Below are 17,473 nucleotides of genomic sequence, written 5' to 3' on the forward strand. Positions count from 1 at the left end.
TTTTTTTCACTGCTTAAATCTTTCATGGCTTGCACAAGACCTGGTATATAGCACTGTTTCAAATTCATTTTGAATGCATTTCAGGCAAGGGTAAATGAATGTAGTAAACAATTAATGGTAAGTTTTCTCTACAGGAACTTGGGGGATGGGAAAAGAGGTCGGGAAAGATTCTAGGAGAGTGATTAAATGGGAAAAGAGTGCCTATCCAGACAGAAGGAGCAGTATAAGCAAATGTGGAAACACATGAAAGGTCTCAACCTTTTTTGGGGCGGTGATGTGAGTGCAAATGGATATGTGTTTAAGATTAACAAAATTTTAGAGGACTGAAGAGTGAGGGCACAACCTTTTTCTCTTTTTTCAGAACATACAGTCCCATAATTTTCATATTTATATACAACCAACCTGCCTACTGGAAAAAGGAAAAAAAGAAAGAAAGAAATCCAAGTTCTAATCCCTGTTGTAATTCCAATTTCTTAAGGAACTCAGGTCAACTACCCTAGGAAAAAACAAATGGAAGGAGGAAGGTAAGGACTCTGATAATGAAAAACATCAGGATTCTTCCAGTACCCACTTATGGTCCCCCCACCAAGGAAGGAAAGGCTTTGGCCCCCCCAAACTGAACTCAAACTCAGGTCAAGAAAACATACCTCAGTCTCCCACATGCTGTTCCTAAGCATATAGGAACATCATGAGCTGGATGGTGTTTTGTGCTAGAGAGCTTGGATTTTATTGGGTAGGTGGACCTGTGGAGAATTAACATGACAAAGATTGCATTTTAGAAAGATCTATAAGCAATTCATATAAAATAACTAATATGCAATCCCAGTTGAAGAAATGGAACCTATCTAAGAAAAATGAATTTGGGAGTCAGCCAATCTTCCCCTGGGTAGTCTTGCCCTACGCAGTTTTATCTCTTGTTTCTATAGTAAGAACAAACGGATATTCCATTTTAGAACCATTTGTATGCATTGTTTTTACACTAAACTCCTCCAGAGGTGGGGCTGCCACATTGTGTGTGTGTGTGTGTGTATGACTCCTTAGATTGACTTATCCATAGATGTTTGTAGCACATATGGTCTTTAACACCTTTTTGAAAAACTCAGTACCTTGTATCTGGATTAAATTTATTTACTCTTGATTCGTAAGTGATTCAGGCATGAAAGCACTCTTCAAATTACCGCAGTCTCGGTACCTTGACCGACTCCTTAGAAAGAGCTCTGCCCCGAGCCGTTGCCCCTGTAAACCCTTCACCTGCTGAGGGGAGGTTTTCTTCCCAGCTGATGCCTCCAGCCTTGTTAGCTGATACCTTCAGTGTAATATACAGCTTCCACTCTGAAACTGGACTATATTTTTTTCTACTACTGGAGTTCACTGCATTTGGGAATTCTCTCCATCTCTAGCACAGGAAATATATGCTTAGGAACAGCATGTGGGAGACTGAGGTATGTTTTCTTGACCTGAGTTTGAGTTCAGTTTGGGGGTGCCAAAGCCTTTCCTTCCTTGGTGGGGGGGCCGTAAGTGGGTTCTGGAAGAATCCTGATGTTTTTCATTATCAGAGTCCTGACCTTCCTCCTTCCATTTGTTTTTTCCTAGGGTAGTTGACCTGAGTTCCTTAAGAAATTGGAATTACAACAGAGATTAGAACTTGGAATTCTTTCTTTCTTTTTTTCCTTTTTCCAGTAGGCAGGTTGGTTGTATATAAATATGAAAATTATGGGACTGTATGTTCTGAAAAAAGAGAAAAAGGTTGTGCCCTCACTCTTCAGTCCTCTAAAATTTTGTTAATGTCAGGAATCTTAAAAAGTTATTTTGTCTATCTGTCTGCATTTATTTAATAATCTGATGAATAGATAATGAAATGTGTATTATCCTCAGACTCTTTGCGAGACCACTGGGGTGGATTTTAAGCAAAGGACTGAGCTCTTGACTTCAATCAAATCAAATTCTCATAATAGTGGAAAGAGCATGGACATGTATTATGGAAATTTAATGAGATTTAGCTGGTCCCCTATTGATGGACATTTATAAGTTATGGTGCATGATAATTATGTTACAATACCAAGCAGCATTTCAGAAGGGTGATGTGTGCTAATATGGAAAACTCCTCATACATAATTAAGGTACACAAACAATAAAACCAACATGCTAAGCAATAATGCCCCCTTTGGAATAGGAAAAAAAAATACCAGAGCTAGACAAGTGAATTAATAGATATATATTTATGCATTTTCCTGGGAAGAAATTATTTTTAAATAATTTCTTATTTACAAGATTTCTTCTTTTATAAGAAGAGATCTTGTGCTCTTTTTTTTTATTTTTAACCTTTGTGGAGTTTGAATTTACTACTTTAAAATCTTTCTTCTACTTACGTGTTTATTCATTTTAAATATCAAAGAGGCATCTGCATTATAAGATGATAGCTGTATTTTTCCTTCTTTGTACCTCTTTCTAAAAGTGCCGTGTTACACTGAGTCTATGATAATATTACATACAGTATGCAGAGTCAAGGGCAGTGCTGTGGAAGTAGGAGCAAGGAGCAAGACCACATATGGCCCATCTTGGTCAATACTTAAGATTCTCTTGTTTTTAAAGACTCTTTATCTCAGAAACCTTTCCCTTACTGGTTTGCCTTTCAGCATAGGCGGTTCCCGAGTTGGTAGTTGGGTATGGAAGTCAGTTGTAGGCAAGCAAGTTGATGCTTTTTTGAAAGTGCTGATGCTTTTTACTTTCTTGGTGTCAAAACATCCTGTTCATTCAGCACAGATAATGTTTTAGTCACATTCCTTATAAAATGAACCAAATTTAACCTTCACTGTATACTCTGTGTCCCATCTACATGAAACATTAACTTTCTCATTTAATTTATTCCCCTTATGGGGTTTGGTTTTTCTCCTAAAATAATCTCTTCCTATATGAAAAGAATTGTCAGAGAATTGTTACAAATACAGAAAAAGATGGTATTTTAGTACTTAAAACAGAGAGGTGAGCCTGAGATAATTACTTAGCCCATAATATAACCTATCAAAAAGTGATTTTCTCTGTCTTATGTCTAGGCAAACAGCGATTCTCTACTTTTATTATCACCGTGAGGCATTTTCCTTTTCTGTAAGGCCATTCTACATAGTAGAGAATTATATTTGAATCTAAATATAAGCATTAATCCATTACTGAAAGATAAAATTGGGACTGTACCTGCAAATCACACTTTATTTAAGATTTATTCACTTTTAATTTATTTCCATCTCTTTGGTTTCTATTTTTGTGCTCATTTTGGCCTAAATGACAGTAGTAAAGATGTGTCTGACACTTGTAAATATAACCCCTGTGATTTATTTATTCTGTTAAACAAACTGCCATTAAAATGGCAGTATAAATCATCATAGAGGATCTCACTGGTTGCCTAGTGTTCAGGGGTAACTGTAGCCTGTGGGCAGAGAACCGCTGGCATCATATCCTAATGAATATTCCGTCTTTTTGCTGCATCCCAAATCATGAAGTTAATCACAGGAACTGCTTGAAACTAATTTCCTTTTACCTCCACTGGTAAGGGCAGGTAGAAAGTAAGCGGTCGAAGAGCGTGTGATGAGAAATCCAGAGAACACGATTCTGGGTATGACTTTGCCACCAGCTGACCACAAATTAGCTGATGATTCATTAAACTTTCATTTGCCTTGTTGGTAAAATTAAAGGTTTGATTTAAATAAATATTAAGATCAGATGACAGACAGAGACTATATATGCCTGTATATGCTTTCCAGGATAAAAGTCTATTGCAACTAAGATTTACCCAGAGAACTACAATTAATTTAATTATAGTACACAAAACATAATTAAATGCTAAACAAGATGCTAGAAGTCAAAAGGAAATGTAACCAAATCACCCATGCTGCCATAGGTAGGAGGCTTTCTAACTCTAAAATATAATACTTGCATGTCGTAAACTTGAAGTAAGATTGGCCATGTAAATTGTAGTTTATTTGACTTTTTTTTTACAAGGAATGCACTATATTTTTTATTAATATGAAGAATGTGGAGGCAGGGCAAACCTTACCATGGCTACTATGTATGGAATGTGCTCCTGGCCCAAATCCATGGCCTTTGAGTAAATCGCCAAGGATTCTTTGCCTTAAGTTTAAAGTACAAGACAAGGGTACCTGGGTGGGTCAGCTGGTAAAGAGTCCTACTCTTGATCTCAGCCAGGTCTTAATCTCAGGGTTGTGGGTTCAAGCCCCATATTGGGCTCCATGGTATACGTAAAGCCTGCTTTTAAAAATGCATAAATAAATTTTAAAAATAAAGTACAGTACAAACAGAGCCTGTCTCTGTACCTGATCACTAGGTATGTATACATGGGTGCCTCTAGTAAACATCCCCTCTTTACTGAAACAGGTTTGGACATGTGCCTTGAAACCTCCGTGTTGAACAAACGTGAACCTATGTGCAATTACATAATTTTCTTATTTGAAATTATGATAGGCAGGCTTACAACAAAATTAAAGTTAAAAGCTCTTTATCCAATCACCATCAAAAGCAAGATTCTTACTCATTAATCTTATATTTTGCCCGGTGTCTTCAGTGAACCTGGTGTCCTATATGAGCTACCCCGTGTGAGGTACGTTTCATACCCAGCATTGATTGGTTGCCAAGGTGACTCCCACTGTCACTCTGGGCAAGCTCATGTTTTCTCTCTCCCTTTCTGCTAAAAAGAGGGGATCTCCTGGTGTAGGATCAAGGGCAAGATGCCAGGACAGCAAAGTATAGATCCAGCCTAATAGAGTTTTGGAGTGAATCGTAAGTTCTCTCTGTTTCATCAATCAGCAGCAAAAGGACTTACGTTCACACAATAAAACTGGAAGCTTTAGGCTTGAAGGGAAATCAGCATCCAAGAACAGTCCATATCCTTCCTTGCATAAATCCAAGAGAAAGGTGGGGGAATTGACATCCACCTGCCAGGTCCAAGAGTCTCCTATCCCTGGCTTCATCTGAATCAAATTTCCCTATAAGAGAAACTCTGCTATTCTGAACAAAATTGTCCTTTATGGTAGACCTTAATCAAGGGAAAGATAGTTCCTTCACAGAGTTCCAAATGTTTGGACTTCTAGAAACTATTTGTTGTTTCTCTTCCAGTATGTGCCATTGATTCTTGCATAAAATTCTGGAATGCTGGCTCTTCCTGGCTTTCCTCTGTAACTCTGTGGTCAATATTATTAGTATCGCTGTCTGCTTCCTCATCCTCTTCATTCCAAGTTCTCCAAATCAGGATCGAGTCAGAAGGGTCAAGTGCAGGAGATAAGCTGTCAGTGGCAGTCCCTGTGTCCAAGGCTTCTGAGCCCGTATCTTTCTGAAGGCATTTAAGTTGTTCTTTCTGCTGCTGACTCTGTGCGCTAGCCAGTGACTTCTTCAGACGTTCATATTCAGGATGATCCTCCCCTTCATATTCTTCTGCAGCACTGATGACTTGCATGAAGAGTTCATCTAAGCCTGTACCCACAACAGCAGATACACCCACCACCCACCCTCAGTGAGCTGTAAAACTCATCTAACACCAGGATCACTGAATGAGGGAAGTTACAGATGTATGTAATCTCTTGATTCAAGACATCTTGGAAAGGCTCAAAATCTTGCATCCATTCCACTGCATAGCTATGATCAATGATGTCAGTTTTATTCATAACCACAATGAAAGGCAGCTTGGTTTTGTACAAGATGCTGCAGGCATAAAACATATTAGACATGAAGTCACTGGGTTGGTACTTCTTGATGTGTCCGTGACATAAATAACAACTGTTGGAAATGAAGATGCCAGGGCCCCCATGAAGATTGTCCCAGAAGCTGACCATGTGAACACCTCAATCTGTCAAGACATATTTAGACATGTTCTGGGTTTTCTCAATAAATTTTATGACCTGGTCAAATCTGGTAGCAAAGAGATTGAGGGAGGTCCCTATAGCACCATTGGGCCCAAGTCCATACTGTTTCATGACTTCTTTATATTTGACAATATCATGAATAATATTGGCAGGAAAGGATACTTCATGTACAGCTGGGTCCAGATTAACCACATGAGGTGGAGAGTCTTGGCTATGCAGATATTCCATAAGGTTCTGTACAGAGGTGGTTTTCCCAGATCCCACCATTCTCAAGACCAATAGACACCAAAGACTCCCCAAGCTTGTGACTCAGCGTCATCTGTGGGCTCCACTATCCTTCTCCTGATTCTGCCCTGTAAATTGTATTTAAATTTGGAATTGCTCACTCTACATCTAGAGTGATGATATAGCTTGAGCTATAGACATATGTTTAGAAATAGAGATACTCACATACATATATGCATAGAAAGTCTATCATCTATAGGGCATATGTGGAAGAGAAAATGACAAATCTTTTGCAGACAAATTAGAGGACATTTTTTTGCAAAACTTACCTGGATATAACAGCAGGAATTTTGGAAATAGTCATGAAAGATAAAGACATGGGTTTTAACACAGAGCTAATTAGAAATACCCTATATCTATCATTTTTACATCATTATTCTTTATACCAAATCATTACAGACTAATGATGCTGTCTGCATCTGGAAGGAAATGAGGGTTGTTGGTCAGGTATAAAATAGCAGGATGCTTAAGATTGTGGAGAATTGAGGCAATGCTGGAAGGAGTTCAGATTTATTGTTGTCAGGCTGCCAAGTCACAACTTAGGGTCTGTACGGCCCCAGGGGTTCTACAAGTATGTCAGCTAAGTCCTGTCCATCTCAGTTGTTCATATTTTCATTAACTAGACATTTAATAAAAAGCCTGTTTTTAGCCAGACTAGATAACACCTGGTATTAGTCCTTTATGTGCTCATTCAGCATCAGTAGGGGGGGAGCCACGCAAGTGACATGGGACTTTTTAAAGCTCTGGGTGGTATTGGATGTGATTTCTGAGCTAGAGGACACTTGATAGTGCTAGAGAGTGATATCTGCTTTATGCTTTCCACATGCCTATCCATATTCTTATAGTATTTACTGCAAGCTGCTAGACGTTTCCTTTTGCTTTCTTTCTTCCCCTCTAGATTGTGACCACTTTGTCAGGGCAAAGTCCAGGGTGGTGCTGCATATACGTATACTGAATAGATTTGAGGTTTTGTTTTTGTTTTGTTTTGTTTTTTAATGAATGAATTTGGTAAAAATAGCTCTAAGTTTAACATTCTCTAATTGGTATCATTTTTGAATTCTTTAGCATGAAATAGCTTTTTTTTTTAACGTAGTTTATTGTCAAATTGGTTTCCATACAACACCCAGTGCTCTTCCCCACAAGTGCCGTCCTCCATCACCACCACCTCTTTCCCCGCTTCCCCTTCAACCCTCGGTTCGTTTTCAGTATTCAGTAGTCTCTCAAGTTTTGTGTCCCTCTCTCTCCCCAACTCTTCCCCTCCCCCTGGTTCTCCATTCAATTTCTCCTGTTCTCCTGTCAGACCTATGAGTGCAAACATATGGTATCTGTTCTTCTCTGCCTGACTTATTTTGCTTAGCATAACACCCTCGAGGTCCATCCACTTTCCTACAAATGGCCATATGTCATTCCCTCTCATTGCCATGTAGTACTCCATTGTGTATATATACCACATCTTCTTGATCCACTCATCAGGTGATGGACATTTAGGCTCATTCCATGTTTTGGCTATTGTTGACATTGCTGCTATGAACATTGGGGTACATGTGCTCCTATGCATCAGCACTTCTGTATCCCTTGGGTAAATCCCTAGCAGTGCTATTGCTGGGTCATAAGGGAGTGCAAGTCAAGCTGAATATCACAGAAATAGTTTTTTTCTTTTTTATTCAGAATAAATCCGTGTCTACCCATTAAAAAAATGGATAGTTCCTAGATTAAAATTTTATACTTTAACTTAGTTAAGTCCCACTCAATCCAATTGTTTGTAAGCTTACCTCCAATACAAGTTTCTCTTGTCATTAGCTTCTTTTATACTCAGCTCCTCCTAACCTTCCTTTTATTTTTCCTGAAGTAAAACTTATAATTTATTTGAATGAGGAATTTTTAGATTTACTGTTTAAACCACCAGACCCATGAGTTATGGTAATGGGAGATATTTTAAGAAACCATCATTATAATCCAATATAAATACCTAAAGAGTTGAAATAAATTGAATGCAAAAAATTAAAAATGTTCATTTCTCTAAAGGGCAGCAGGGATTCTATTGATATATAAAAGCTAAGAGGTATGTCAGTATCTGCTTGTAAAATATGATGTTATAAAACATCCTTAAAGAATCATGTTAAGCTTTTGTTGTTTGGTTTTTCCCAGTTCCTGATTTCACTGTTCTGTTCTATTGTTTTTTTGGTGTCTGTATCAATTATTGCTGCTCTCATCTGTATTGTTTCCTCCCTTCTACTGGCTTTGCACTTTGTACTTCCTTTATTAGCTGCTGTAGGGGTAAGGTTAGATTGTTTATTTGAGATTTCTCTTGCTTCTTGAGGTAGACCTGTATTGCTATAAACTTACCTCTTAAAACCACTTTTGCTGCATCCCAAGGATTTTAGACCACTGTGTTTTCATTTTTATTTCTTTCCATGTGTTTTAAAATTTTCCAAATTTATTTCTTTGCCAACCATTTATTGTTTCGTGGCCTATTATTTAGCCTCCATATATTTGTGTTCTTCCAGATTTTTTCTTGTGATTGATTTCTAGTTTCACACAATGTGGTCAAAAGGATGTGTGATATAATTTCAGCCTTTCTGAATTATTTGAGACTTATTTTGTGGCCTAACTTGTGATCTGTTCTGGAGAATGTTTCATGTACATTTTACCACTAAACCAGCCTTACAAGAACCTTTAAAGGGAAATAGGTGTAAAGTAAAGACCATAATGAGGAATAAGAACATTGTGAAAGGAAAGCATTTACAGGTAAATGGAAACATATTATAAAAGTAGTAAAGTAATCATTTATAAAACCAGTATTGAGGTTAAAGCACAAAAGCCAAAATATCAATTATATCTACAAGAATAAGTCAAAGGATTCACAAAATAAAACTCAGGTGTGGGAAGTAAAAATTTAGTGCCTTTAGAATGTGTTCAAACTTAAGCTTGATATAGACTACTTACTATAGGACTACTATATGCATAAAATATTACATATAAACCTAACAATCACCACAAATCATAAGCCTATAATAGATACATAAAAAAATAAATAAATAAAAAGAAAAGAATCCAAACAGAACATTCAAGAAAGCCATCAAACCACAAGGGAAGAGAGGAATCAAGTATGTAAAGTTTCAAAAAGAAGTCAAAACAATTTTACATTAGTTTTGCTAGGCAAAATATGTGGTCTTGTTTTGTTTGCTTAAAACAGCAAATCCTGTAAGTCCCATAAGGTTATCTTATCATTTTATGCATTGGGTGTTTCATGTTTAATACAAACTTTGGAAGTTAGAAATACTCCACTCAGCAAACAAACAGTAATTACTCCTTCATAATTACTGTGCAACTTTATCGCCACACATTGTTATAATTATATTTTAAATACTCTCCATTTTCATGATAGACCATAATGTCTTCTAGCACATTACAATCTGTGGCTTTAAACTGCGTCTCTCTTCCACAAAGGCCTCTTCTTCATTTAGTCTGTATTTTAACTACTGTGAAAAGAGACGGAACAAAATTAATTGGTAGCATAATACTGCAGGAAGGAAATGGTAGACAATATAATATTTCTGTGCTACAAAAGTCATCTCATTAATCAAAGGATTTCATGTTTCACATCTAAGATGCATTCCTTCTTCGTTACAGAGTCAGGCCCAATCAAATCATGGCTTCTCAAACTGAAGTATGCAATGGAAACACCCGGGGGTCTGGTTCAAAAGTAATTTTGATTCAGTAGGTCTGCAAGGAAGGTCTGCATTTCTAACAAGCTCCCAAGTACTGACCTCATTGCTGCTGGTCCTTGGACCGTACTTTGAGTAGCATAACATTCAAGTATTATATATACTTACATGCAAAATGCTGCCAACACACATGCATGCCTGCACACACGTACGCATAAATAAACTTCCTCCCAATCTTTGCTATAATCTTTGTCAGCCTCAAGCCTGGAAATTAATTATTACTGCTAAAAGACTTAACACAAACAGAAACCACATTCAATTTATGAAAGCTGCCAAGTAAAGAATAGGTAATTTCTCTCTGAAGTGAGATGAGGTAGAGTCAGAATATGACATATGAGTTACTTTCTAAAGGTTGATTAGTAGTTTGCCAGATGGAGGGTGTGTATAGTAGGGAAACTGGGAAAGGAAATTCCAGGCAGGGGGAAAGGCATTCAGAGGAGAGGGAACTTCAAACCACAGGAGAGGGGGGAGTCTGGCAAAAGATAAGATCAAGGGTACAAATTCTTCTCTTCTAGTAAAGGACTTTTGATTTTATCTTGCAGATATTTAGAAATCACCATGAACTAGACGATAATATAAATCCTTTTTTTTTTTTTTTTGAGAGAGAGAGAGAGAGGGAGAGGGAGTTTGTGCCAGCTAGGGAGGAGAGGAGGGGATCAGAGAGAGAGAAAGAATCTTAGGCAGTCTCCATGCTCAGCAGGGAACTCAGTACAGGGCTCAGTCCCAGGACCCTGGGATCATGGCCTCAGCCAAAATCAAGAGTCAGACACTCAAATGACTGAACCACCAGGTTCCCCAGAAATGATCTTAATTCATCTAAATCTGTATTTTCTCTTACACTCTTGATGAAATCCATTCCCACAACCTCCCTGGGAAACTAACAATCAGAATTACATGTGTAAACTCAAAGTTAATAATATTAAGGATATTTCATCCGTTTTTAGTGACATATTTGAAATTTTTTTTTCTGGGATTGAATTTTTTAATTCATTTAATAAAAACTTTGTGGCCCTGTCTGCTTTCCCATTATAATCATCTTCAAATCAATAAAGTAACAGCAGATGTTTCAACTTAGCAATGTCAATAAATATAAATAGGCCATTACTAACATCCATAATGTTATGGCTTATGAAGATCCTCAAATACCAGGGTGGCTAAGATTTGAAACCTTTAAGACACTGTAAAACACAACTCACAAAGACATCTCAGTTGAAAGTTAAGAATGTCTCATCCTAGGGCTTTTAAAATTTTCCTTAGTGTTAAAAATATTGTTTTGGGGCCCCTGGGTGGCTCAGGTTTCATGAGATCAAACCCCATATCAGGCTCTGTGCTGGGCATGGAGCCTGCTTCAGATTCTCTCTCTTCCCTGCTACCAATCTCCGTTCATGCATGCTCGGCTTCTCTCTCTCTCTCTCTCTCTCTCTCTCTCTCTCTCTCTCTCTCAAATAAAAAAAGACATATATTGTTTTGAAAGTTCTCTTTTCAATAATGATAAACCTCACAGTAAGTTTAGAACCCAGAATCTTATATTCTATGTATAATTGATCCGTGGGAAGCTAGAATATTGTTGTTTGGTAATATTTCTTTCAGGGATCCTTCTGTAAAATTTCTTTATGCCAGTAGGTAGAAGAAATCCTAAGGTTAATAATTTGCTCAGAGCCTTTTCTTTTCCTGCCAGTGCTGCTCCTGCTAATTCCATAATTACCCAGGTTTCACAAAAAAAAGGTCTTTAAATATGTATGTGCATGTACATGCATGTGTGTGTATACATGCCAAAGAGACACATGTTGGGTAGCAAATTCTTCTTAAAAAAATTTTTTTTTACCTTTTAAGTGTATTAATTTATTTTGAGAGAGAAAGAGACCATACATGGGAGGGGCAGAGAGAGAGAGAGAGAGAGAGGGAGAGAGACAGGGAGAGAGAAAATCCCAAACAGGCTCCACACAGTCAGCACACAGCCTGACACAGGGCTCAAACTCACAAACTGATCATGACCTGAGCCAAAATCGAAAGTTGGATGCTTAACTGACTGAGCCACCCTTGCACCCCCGGACAGCAAATTTTTCTTGCCTACCATGTATACACAGCATGGTATTTATCCTAATAGTAAAACACAGATTTGGTGGATTTAAACTGTCAATAGATCTCCTGAAAATGAATAACAACAACAACAAAAAAGTAAAATAATCACAACAGAAAAAGGAACAGTGCAAACAATTGCATATTAACACACGTAAGAGAACATGACTTGTGTCACACTCAGGAGATAATTGGAAGCCAAACTTTGGTGATGACTCAGGAGGGGGACCTGGGCTGCGGTGGCCAGATGGTCCAGTGACAAGGTACCGTCAGCAAGAACCATTTTGGAAATACAGATCCTCTCAGTGGGCAAATCTTTTCAGTGTTCCTAGAGGTCAGTTTCAAGTTCTGTGGTCAAACCACCAAGGAGTTAAAAGTGGGACAGAGCTCGTGAACAATACGCCTAGCTGATCAAACACTGAACGCAGACTCTGCCAACTCGCCAGGTTTCATAGCCGATACGCGGAGAGTGGCTAATAAAGATGCGAAGCAATGGTGATAGTTGTAGCTAACATGGATTTAATAATCATTTATGTATCATATACTATTTTAAGCCCTTTTCACACATTAATTTATCTAATCTTCCCAAGAACTATCTGAAGTAGAGAAAATTATTATCGTCAACTTATACATGAGAAAAATGAGTCACAGAAATAGTGAAAGAATTTAAGAATTGTCGGTGCCTTGTAGCTAGTAAGTCAGGGAGCCGGGAAGCAAACTGCTACCCCCAATACTGAAATGCACCCAAACTAAGTATTAAAGCAGAAACACAAATGACCTCAAGAGAAGTCATTATCATAGTCTAGACTATTAGAACCAGTATATTATGTACACTCTAAAAGAATCCATTTTAGGAGAAAATACAAAGAATCCTACTTCAGATGGTAGAAAGTGTGACTTATCGAAGTTATTTATCCCAAGAAACATAAAAAGTAGACTCTACAGTTTTTTACAGCAGGAAATTTAAGGTATTTCTTGATTTATTTGCCTTTTGTGAGAAATATGTACTATGGCCAGTGATAAACTCATGTGCCAGCATGACCACCCCATTTGAATAGATGAATGTACCTTGAAATTTTAAAATGGCAAAAGAAAAAATACCCTATAGTGAGGACTGAATATACATACATCTGTGCTTTGGGAGTGTCACAGGAAATTTTCTTTAGCACAGAATTTTAGGGTCTTTTATTGCATTTACTCTTTCAGTTCTTCATCCGGAGAAAGAATTTAGAATACTTCAGTGTGATGGCAGCAACTGTCTCTAGATATTTCATGATTCAGCCATTCCTTTGTGTGATTTTTGTGGCTCCACCAAAGTCACCAATGTTGGAGGCTCTTAAAAGCAAACAGTTGGGAACCACTTGCGCAGGGTGAGGAATGATATTGGTTGAGTTGTGTTCCAGGATGAGTTACATATTACATGCTACCTCTATAGGACAGGCAAGACCTTTTGTTTTCCATTTCACCTGGCTAATTGTGACTTTCTGTCTACTTGAGTCATTTTCTTCAACATTAATTTGAATTCTGCTGCTAATAAAGTAAAAGGATTGAGTAAATACTACTGCCACTTAAACCCAAATGCTTTTCAAATCTTTATTTGTAGATACCCACTCATTTCTTTTTCTATTATTAATTTTGGAGACAATGGAAGTCTCATGAATTCCTTTTTTTTTTTTTTTCTGCTTCATCCCGATTAGTAAATGCAAGCAACCTAGCTAGAGTAGAAATGGGGAGGATTGGGTGTTGGGGAAAATGGTATCAGTTATCTATTAAGATTATAATAACATATCAATTGCAAAATTTTAGTGATACAAAACAATAAAGACTTATTTAGCTTACATATATGTGGGATGGTCTTTACTGACCTCACCTTGGTTTATACATTTTTCTGTGGTCAACTGCATGTTATCTGTGTATGGCTGCTGATTTTAGATGAGCTCATTCACAGGTCTGAGTGGTGGCCATTGGATGATCTACTTTGGCCTTGACTCTTATGGTAGGGATGACTCAACTACAGTAGCACCTCATCCTTCAGTAGGCCAGGCTGAGCACAGGCTATGAAGAGAAGCAAAAGAGGCACACCTCAATGCGTAAAAACATTTCAATCCTCTGCTTGTGTCTCATTTGCTAACATTTCTTTGTCTAGAGCAATTCACATGGGGTCAGACCAAGAGTCAGAGGGCTCAATGACACTACATAGCCAAAGGCAAGGATACAAGGAAAGATAAAGAATTAGGATAATGCAGGGGAAGAAAACTAATTTTCCTTCTACCTTTCTAGATTCTTGGCTCAGACACCCCCCCCCAATAAAGACATATTAACAGAAGAAAAACAAATAGAAACTTAATAACGTGTATATCTCTTATATGGAGATATCCAGGAAAAACCTAGAAACTCTCTGAAGTGGTCCAAGTCACCATCTTAAATATCATCTTTGGCCTGTAGCTAAGATAGGGAAGGGGCAGTGAGGCCAGTTATGGGAGGTTACCAGAAAAAGCACAGTAAATAAGGATAAAGTTGTTACACAGATTTAAGGCCTTGCTTCTCCACTGAGAAGTTTTTTTTTAATAATAGTTTATTGTCAGATTGGTTTCTATATAACACCCAGTGCTTCTCCCCACAAGTGCCCCCCACCATGACCATCACCCTCTCCCTCCCTCCCCCTCCCCTTTCAGTCCATGGTTCTCTTCAGTATTCAGTAGTCTCCATTGATCTGTGTCCGATTTAGAATACTCTTTTCTTCTAGACACAAAGAGGGAGACATGGTTACAAATGGAGATTGCCCTTATAAATGTAAACATCTCTTTTAAAAGGGTAACTTCTAGTCTGTTTTCAGAGCTTTTTCTCTATCTGCTGTTTCTTAAAAATAATGAGCCTTAATTAACCCTTATGCCAAAAAGACAAATTTTTGGGGTGGTATATTCTGCTCCCCTTCAAACATTAAACATTTTCCCATTGGGTTGGAGGAAGAAAGGTTCATTTTAGTTTTCAGATTATAAACTTACAAATTAATATATGGTTTATCCAAGCAAATAAATGAGCAACAGCAACAAATAGTCCCCCCAGCCATGTTAATGCATTGACCAAGTTTTTTAGGACAATACGGCTTCTTTTTATTCATTCATTTTTAAAAATATCTGTGCAACGTTTCTAGTGAAGTAAGGATGTGGAGGGAGCATCAATTCTCAAAGAATAAGTTTCTCCCTGTTGTGTTTTATAAGATTGCCAAATATTTACTTAAGTAACCCAGAATCACCACATTTTCCCCCTTTCCCCCAGTCCAGGATTCATTTGTTAGGGCCATATCCTATGGCTATATTTAATCATATGGGCTCATTTAATATTTAAATAATTGCTCTCTCTGGGATTCTGACTAGATTTCACTGTGAAACTGGAGTGAAAGGAGTTCAATGGCCAATCAACTTTAAGCCTTTTTGAAATTGCAGAGATTAATGAGGAAAAAAAAATCTAATTTGGTTGTGATTACTAAAATAGCTCCCTTTTTAGAAAAGAGCTCCTAAGGATCTCTTTCCAAAATAGAATTTGATGATTTCTACTGTGAAAACATAGTGACTGTGAGGGGAAATATTTATCTACACACAAATACTAATGTTAAAAAGCAAAATGCAACTGAGTACATTTTACAGATCTTATTGGCTTTACTCAAGCATTCATGAATGAAGCAACATCCCATCAAGAAGGTAGAAAGGAGCTCTGAGGAGCTGTGCTTCTAGGGGCTTCTATAGGCAGAAGGGAGCATGACATATTGCATATGGCAAAACGTGAATTGGTTATGGCAGGGTCAATCAGGTAAATAACTTCTCGTGCTGATCAGATGACTCCTGACTGACTGGTATAAAATCCCATTTCTGGGAGAGCCAAAACTTTAATTAAGTTAAGTCTTGGTTTGGTGATATGGAGCTTAGCCTAAGTGACTCCATTTTGGACCCATTGTCTGGTGTTTAGCATTAACATAACTGGAAGGAGTTGACGTTTGCCTCTTTGCTTCTAAGGCAAGTTCACATTCTGCCTCAACTGATTATTTTTTCAACGATATTTTTTGTTTTCTTTTATGGTCTGCCAGTACCTTTTCTGAAGCCCAGTTAGATAGAATAACAGCCAACATAATTGAGACTAAAAGGGGGCCAAATACCTCTCCAGAAGCAAGACAGCTTCAAAGATATGCATTACAAAGCACTACTGTGACTCAAATAATCACTTGTTTTTAAGGGTGATTTGCTAATGTAGAATTGGTTTCTTATCTTCCCAGCCCCTACTGAGCCTTTACTGTGCAAATTTGCTGATGGAGGACAAAAGAAGAGACAGAATCAAAGCAAATACACTCAGAATGGAAGGCCTTGGCCCAGGGAAGGAGAGGTGAGTACTGACTGACTTCTACTGAGTAATATAACAGCAGGCATCCCTTGAAATGGCAGCAAGACAGAGATTTGGATCCCTGATGAAATCAGGTCCCGTGGAAAACCAGAATGGCTTCAAAGGGGGCACATGAGTAGGCCCAAATTAATGTGTTCAGGATAACATTACCTGAGGAGGAATGTAGGAATTCAAAATTGACCTCAGTTCTGACTACAATAAGTCCTGTCTTTAACCAAACCTTAACCCAATATACACTCATTGAAAAACTTATCCACAAAGAGTTGATCCATAAATGTATAGTAGCTAAAAAATATTTTCAATGGAATGAATAATGAGAGTTGAATGTTTATATGTTTTGCAAAAACCAAAAATTTCAATTTATTTTATTCTACCATTGGGATACTCTACTTGCCCACATATGTGTATTTATACATTTTCCCATATGTTCATAAGTGTGTTGATATGTATTTTATATAAGTATTTTTCAATATAAAATATTAAAATGTCATATTTTATATCGAAAGAAAATTTTATATTGAAAGAACAGTTGATATACACAGGGTTTGTTTTTTACAACAAAAAGAAAGGCATTTAGCAGTTTATGATCCACTTACCCTTTTAACATAAAACAGTAGAAAAGCAAGTGTATGTATCCAGTGACACTTGGGAATGAATTCCTTTTGGTTATTTTTGTTGTAAGAAGACAAGGAAAAGGTATCTGGGCCTCTAAGAAGTTTTTTGTTCTCTGTGAAATGGAATGGAGTTGTTCGAATGACTTGAATAAATGCTATTTTGTACCAAGGCCGTAATTTCAACAGAAAAGCTTTATTTTGTATTCCTATTCAAAGCACCCACTTCATCTATTTCTCATTTAGGAGGCATTCCACTTGATGCGGCATTTTACACTTTCAGAACTGAGACTGAAGGAAAAGAGAGTGAGGTTTCCCTCAGCAAAATGTTTAGCCATTTTTTATATACTAAGACTGTCATCTGTTTTGAGTTTTTCCATGCAGATCTCAAAACCCTCTTAAAATGTATAATTGGGTTCAAGTATTGTATAACCTATAACTCATTGTTTTAAGACATGAAAAAGAGAATCACCATTGAACACCTGAACCTAATGAGAAAGGAATG

General features: G+C 37.4%; 1 protein-coding gene and 1 pseudogene across 3 annotated transcripts in view; one reads left to right on the top strand and one right to left on the bottom strand.

Moving 5' to 3' along the window:
• The window catches only part of RBMS3 (RNA binding motif single stranded interacting protein 3), a 676,668-nt gene that overhangs the window by 533,661 nt on the left and 125,534 nt on the right, over positions 1-17,473 (top strand). For all 3 annotated transcript variants that reach the window (XM_029940376.1, XM_029940377.1, XM_029940379.1), the window contains exon 7: positions 16,233-16,339. In XM_029940376.1, the coding sequence (XP_029796236.1) occupies positions 16,233-16,339 (107 nt within the window). The remainder of the gene's footprint in view (positions 1-16,232; positions 16,340-17,473) is intronic.
• On the bottom strand, positions 5,106-6,149 carry LOC115292352 (annotated as a pseudogene).

This window comes from Suricata suricatta, chromosome 5 (assembly GCF_006229205.1).
Source record: "Suricata suricatta isolate VVHF042 chromosome 5, meerkat_22Aug2017_6uvM2_HiC, whole genome shotgun sequence".
NCBI classification, from domain to species: Eukaryota; Metazoa; Chordata; class Mammalia; order Carnivora; family Herpestidae; genus Suricata; species Suricata suricatta.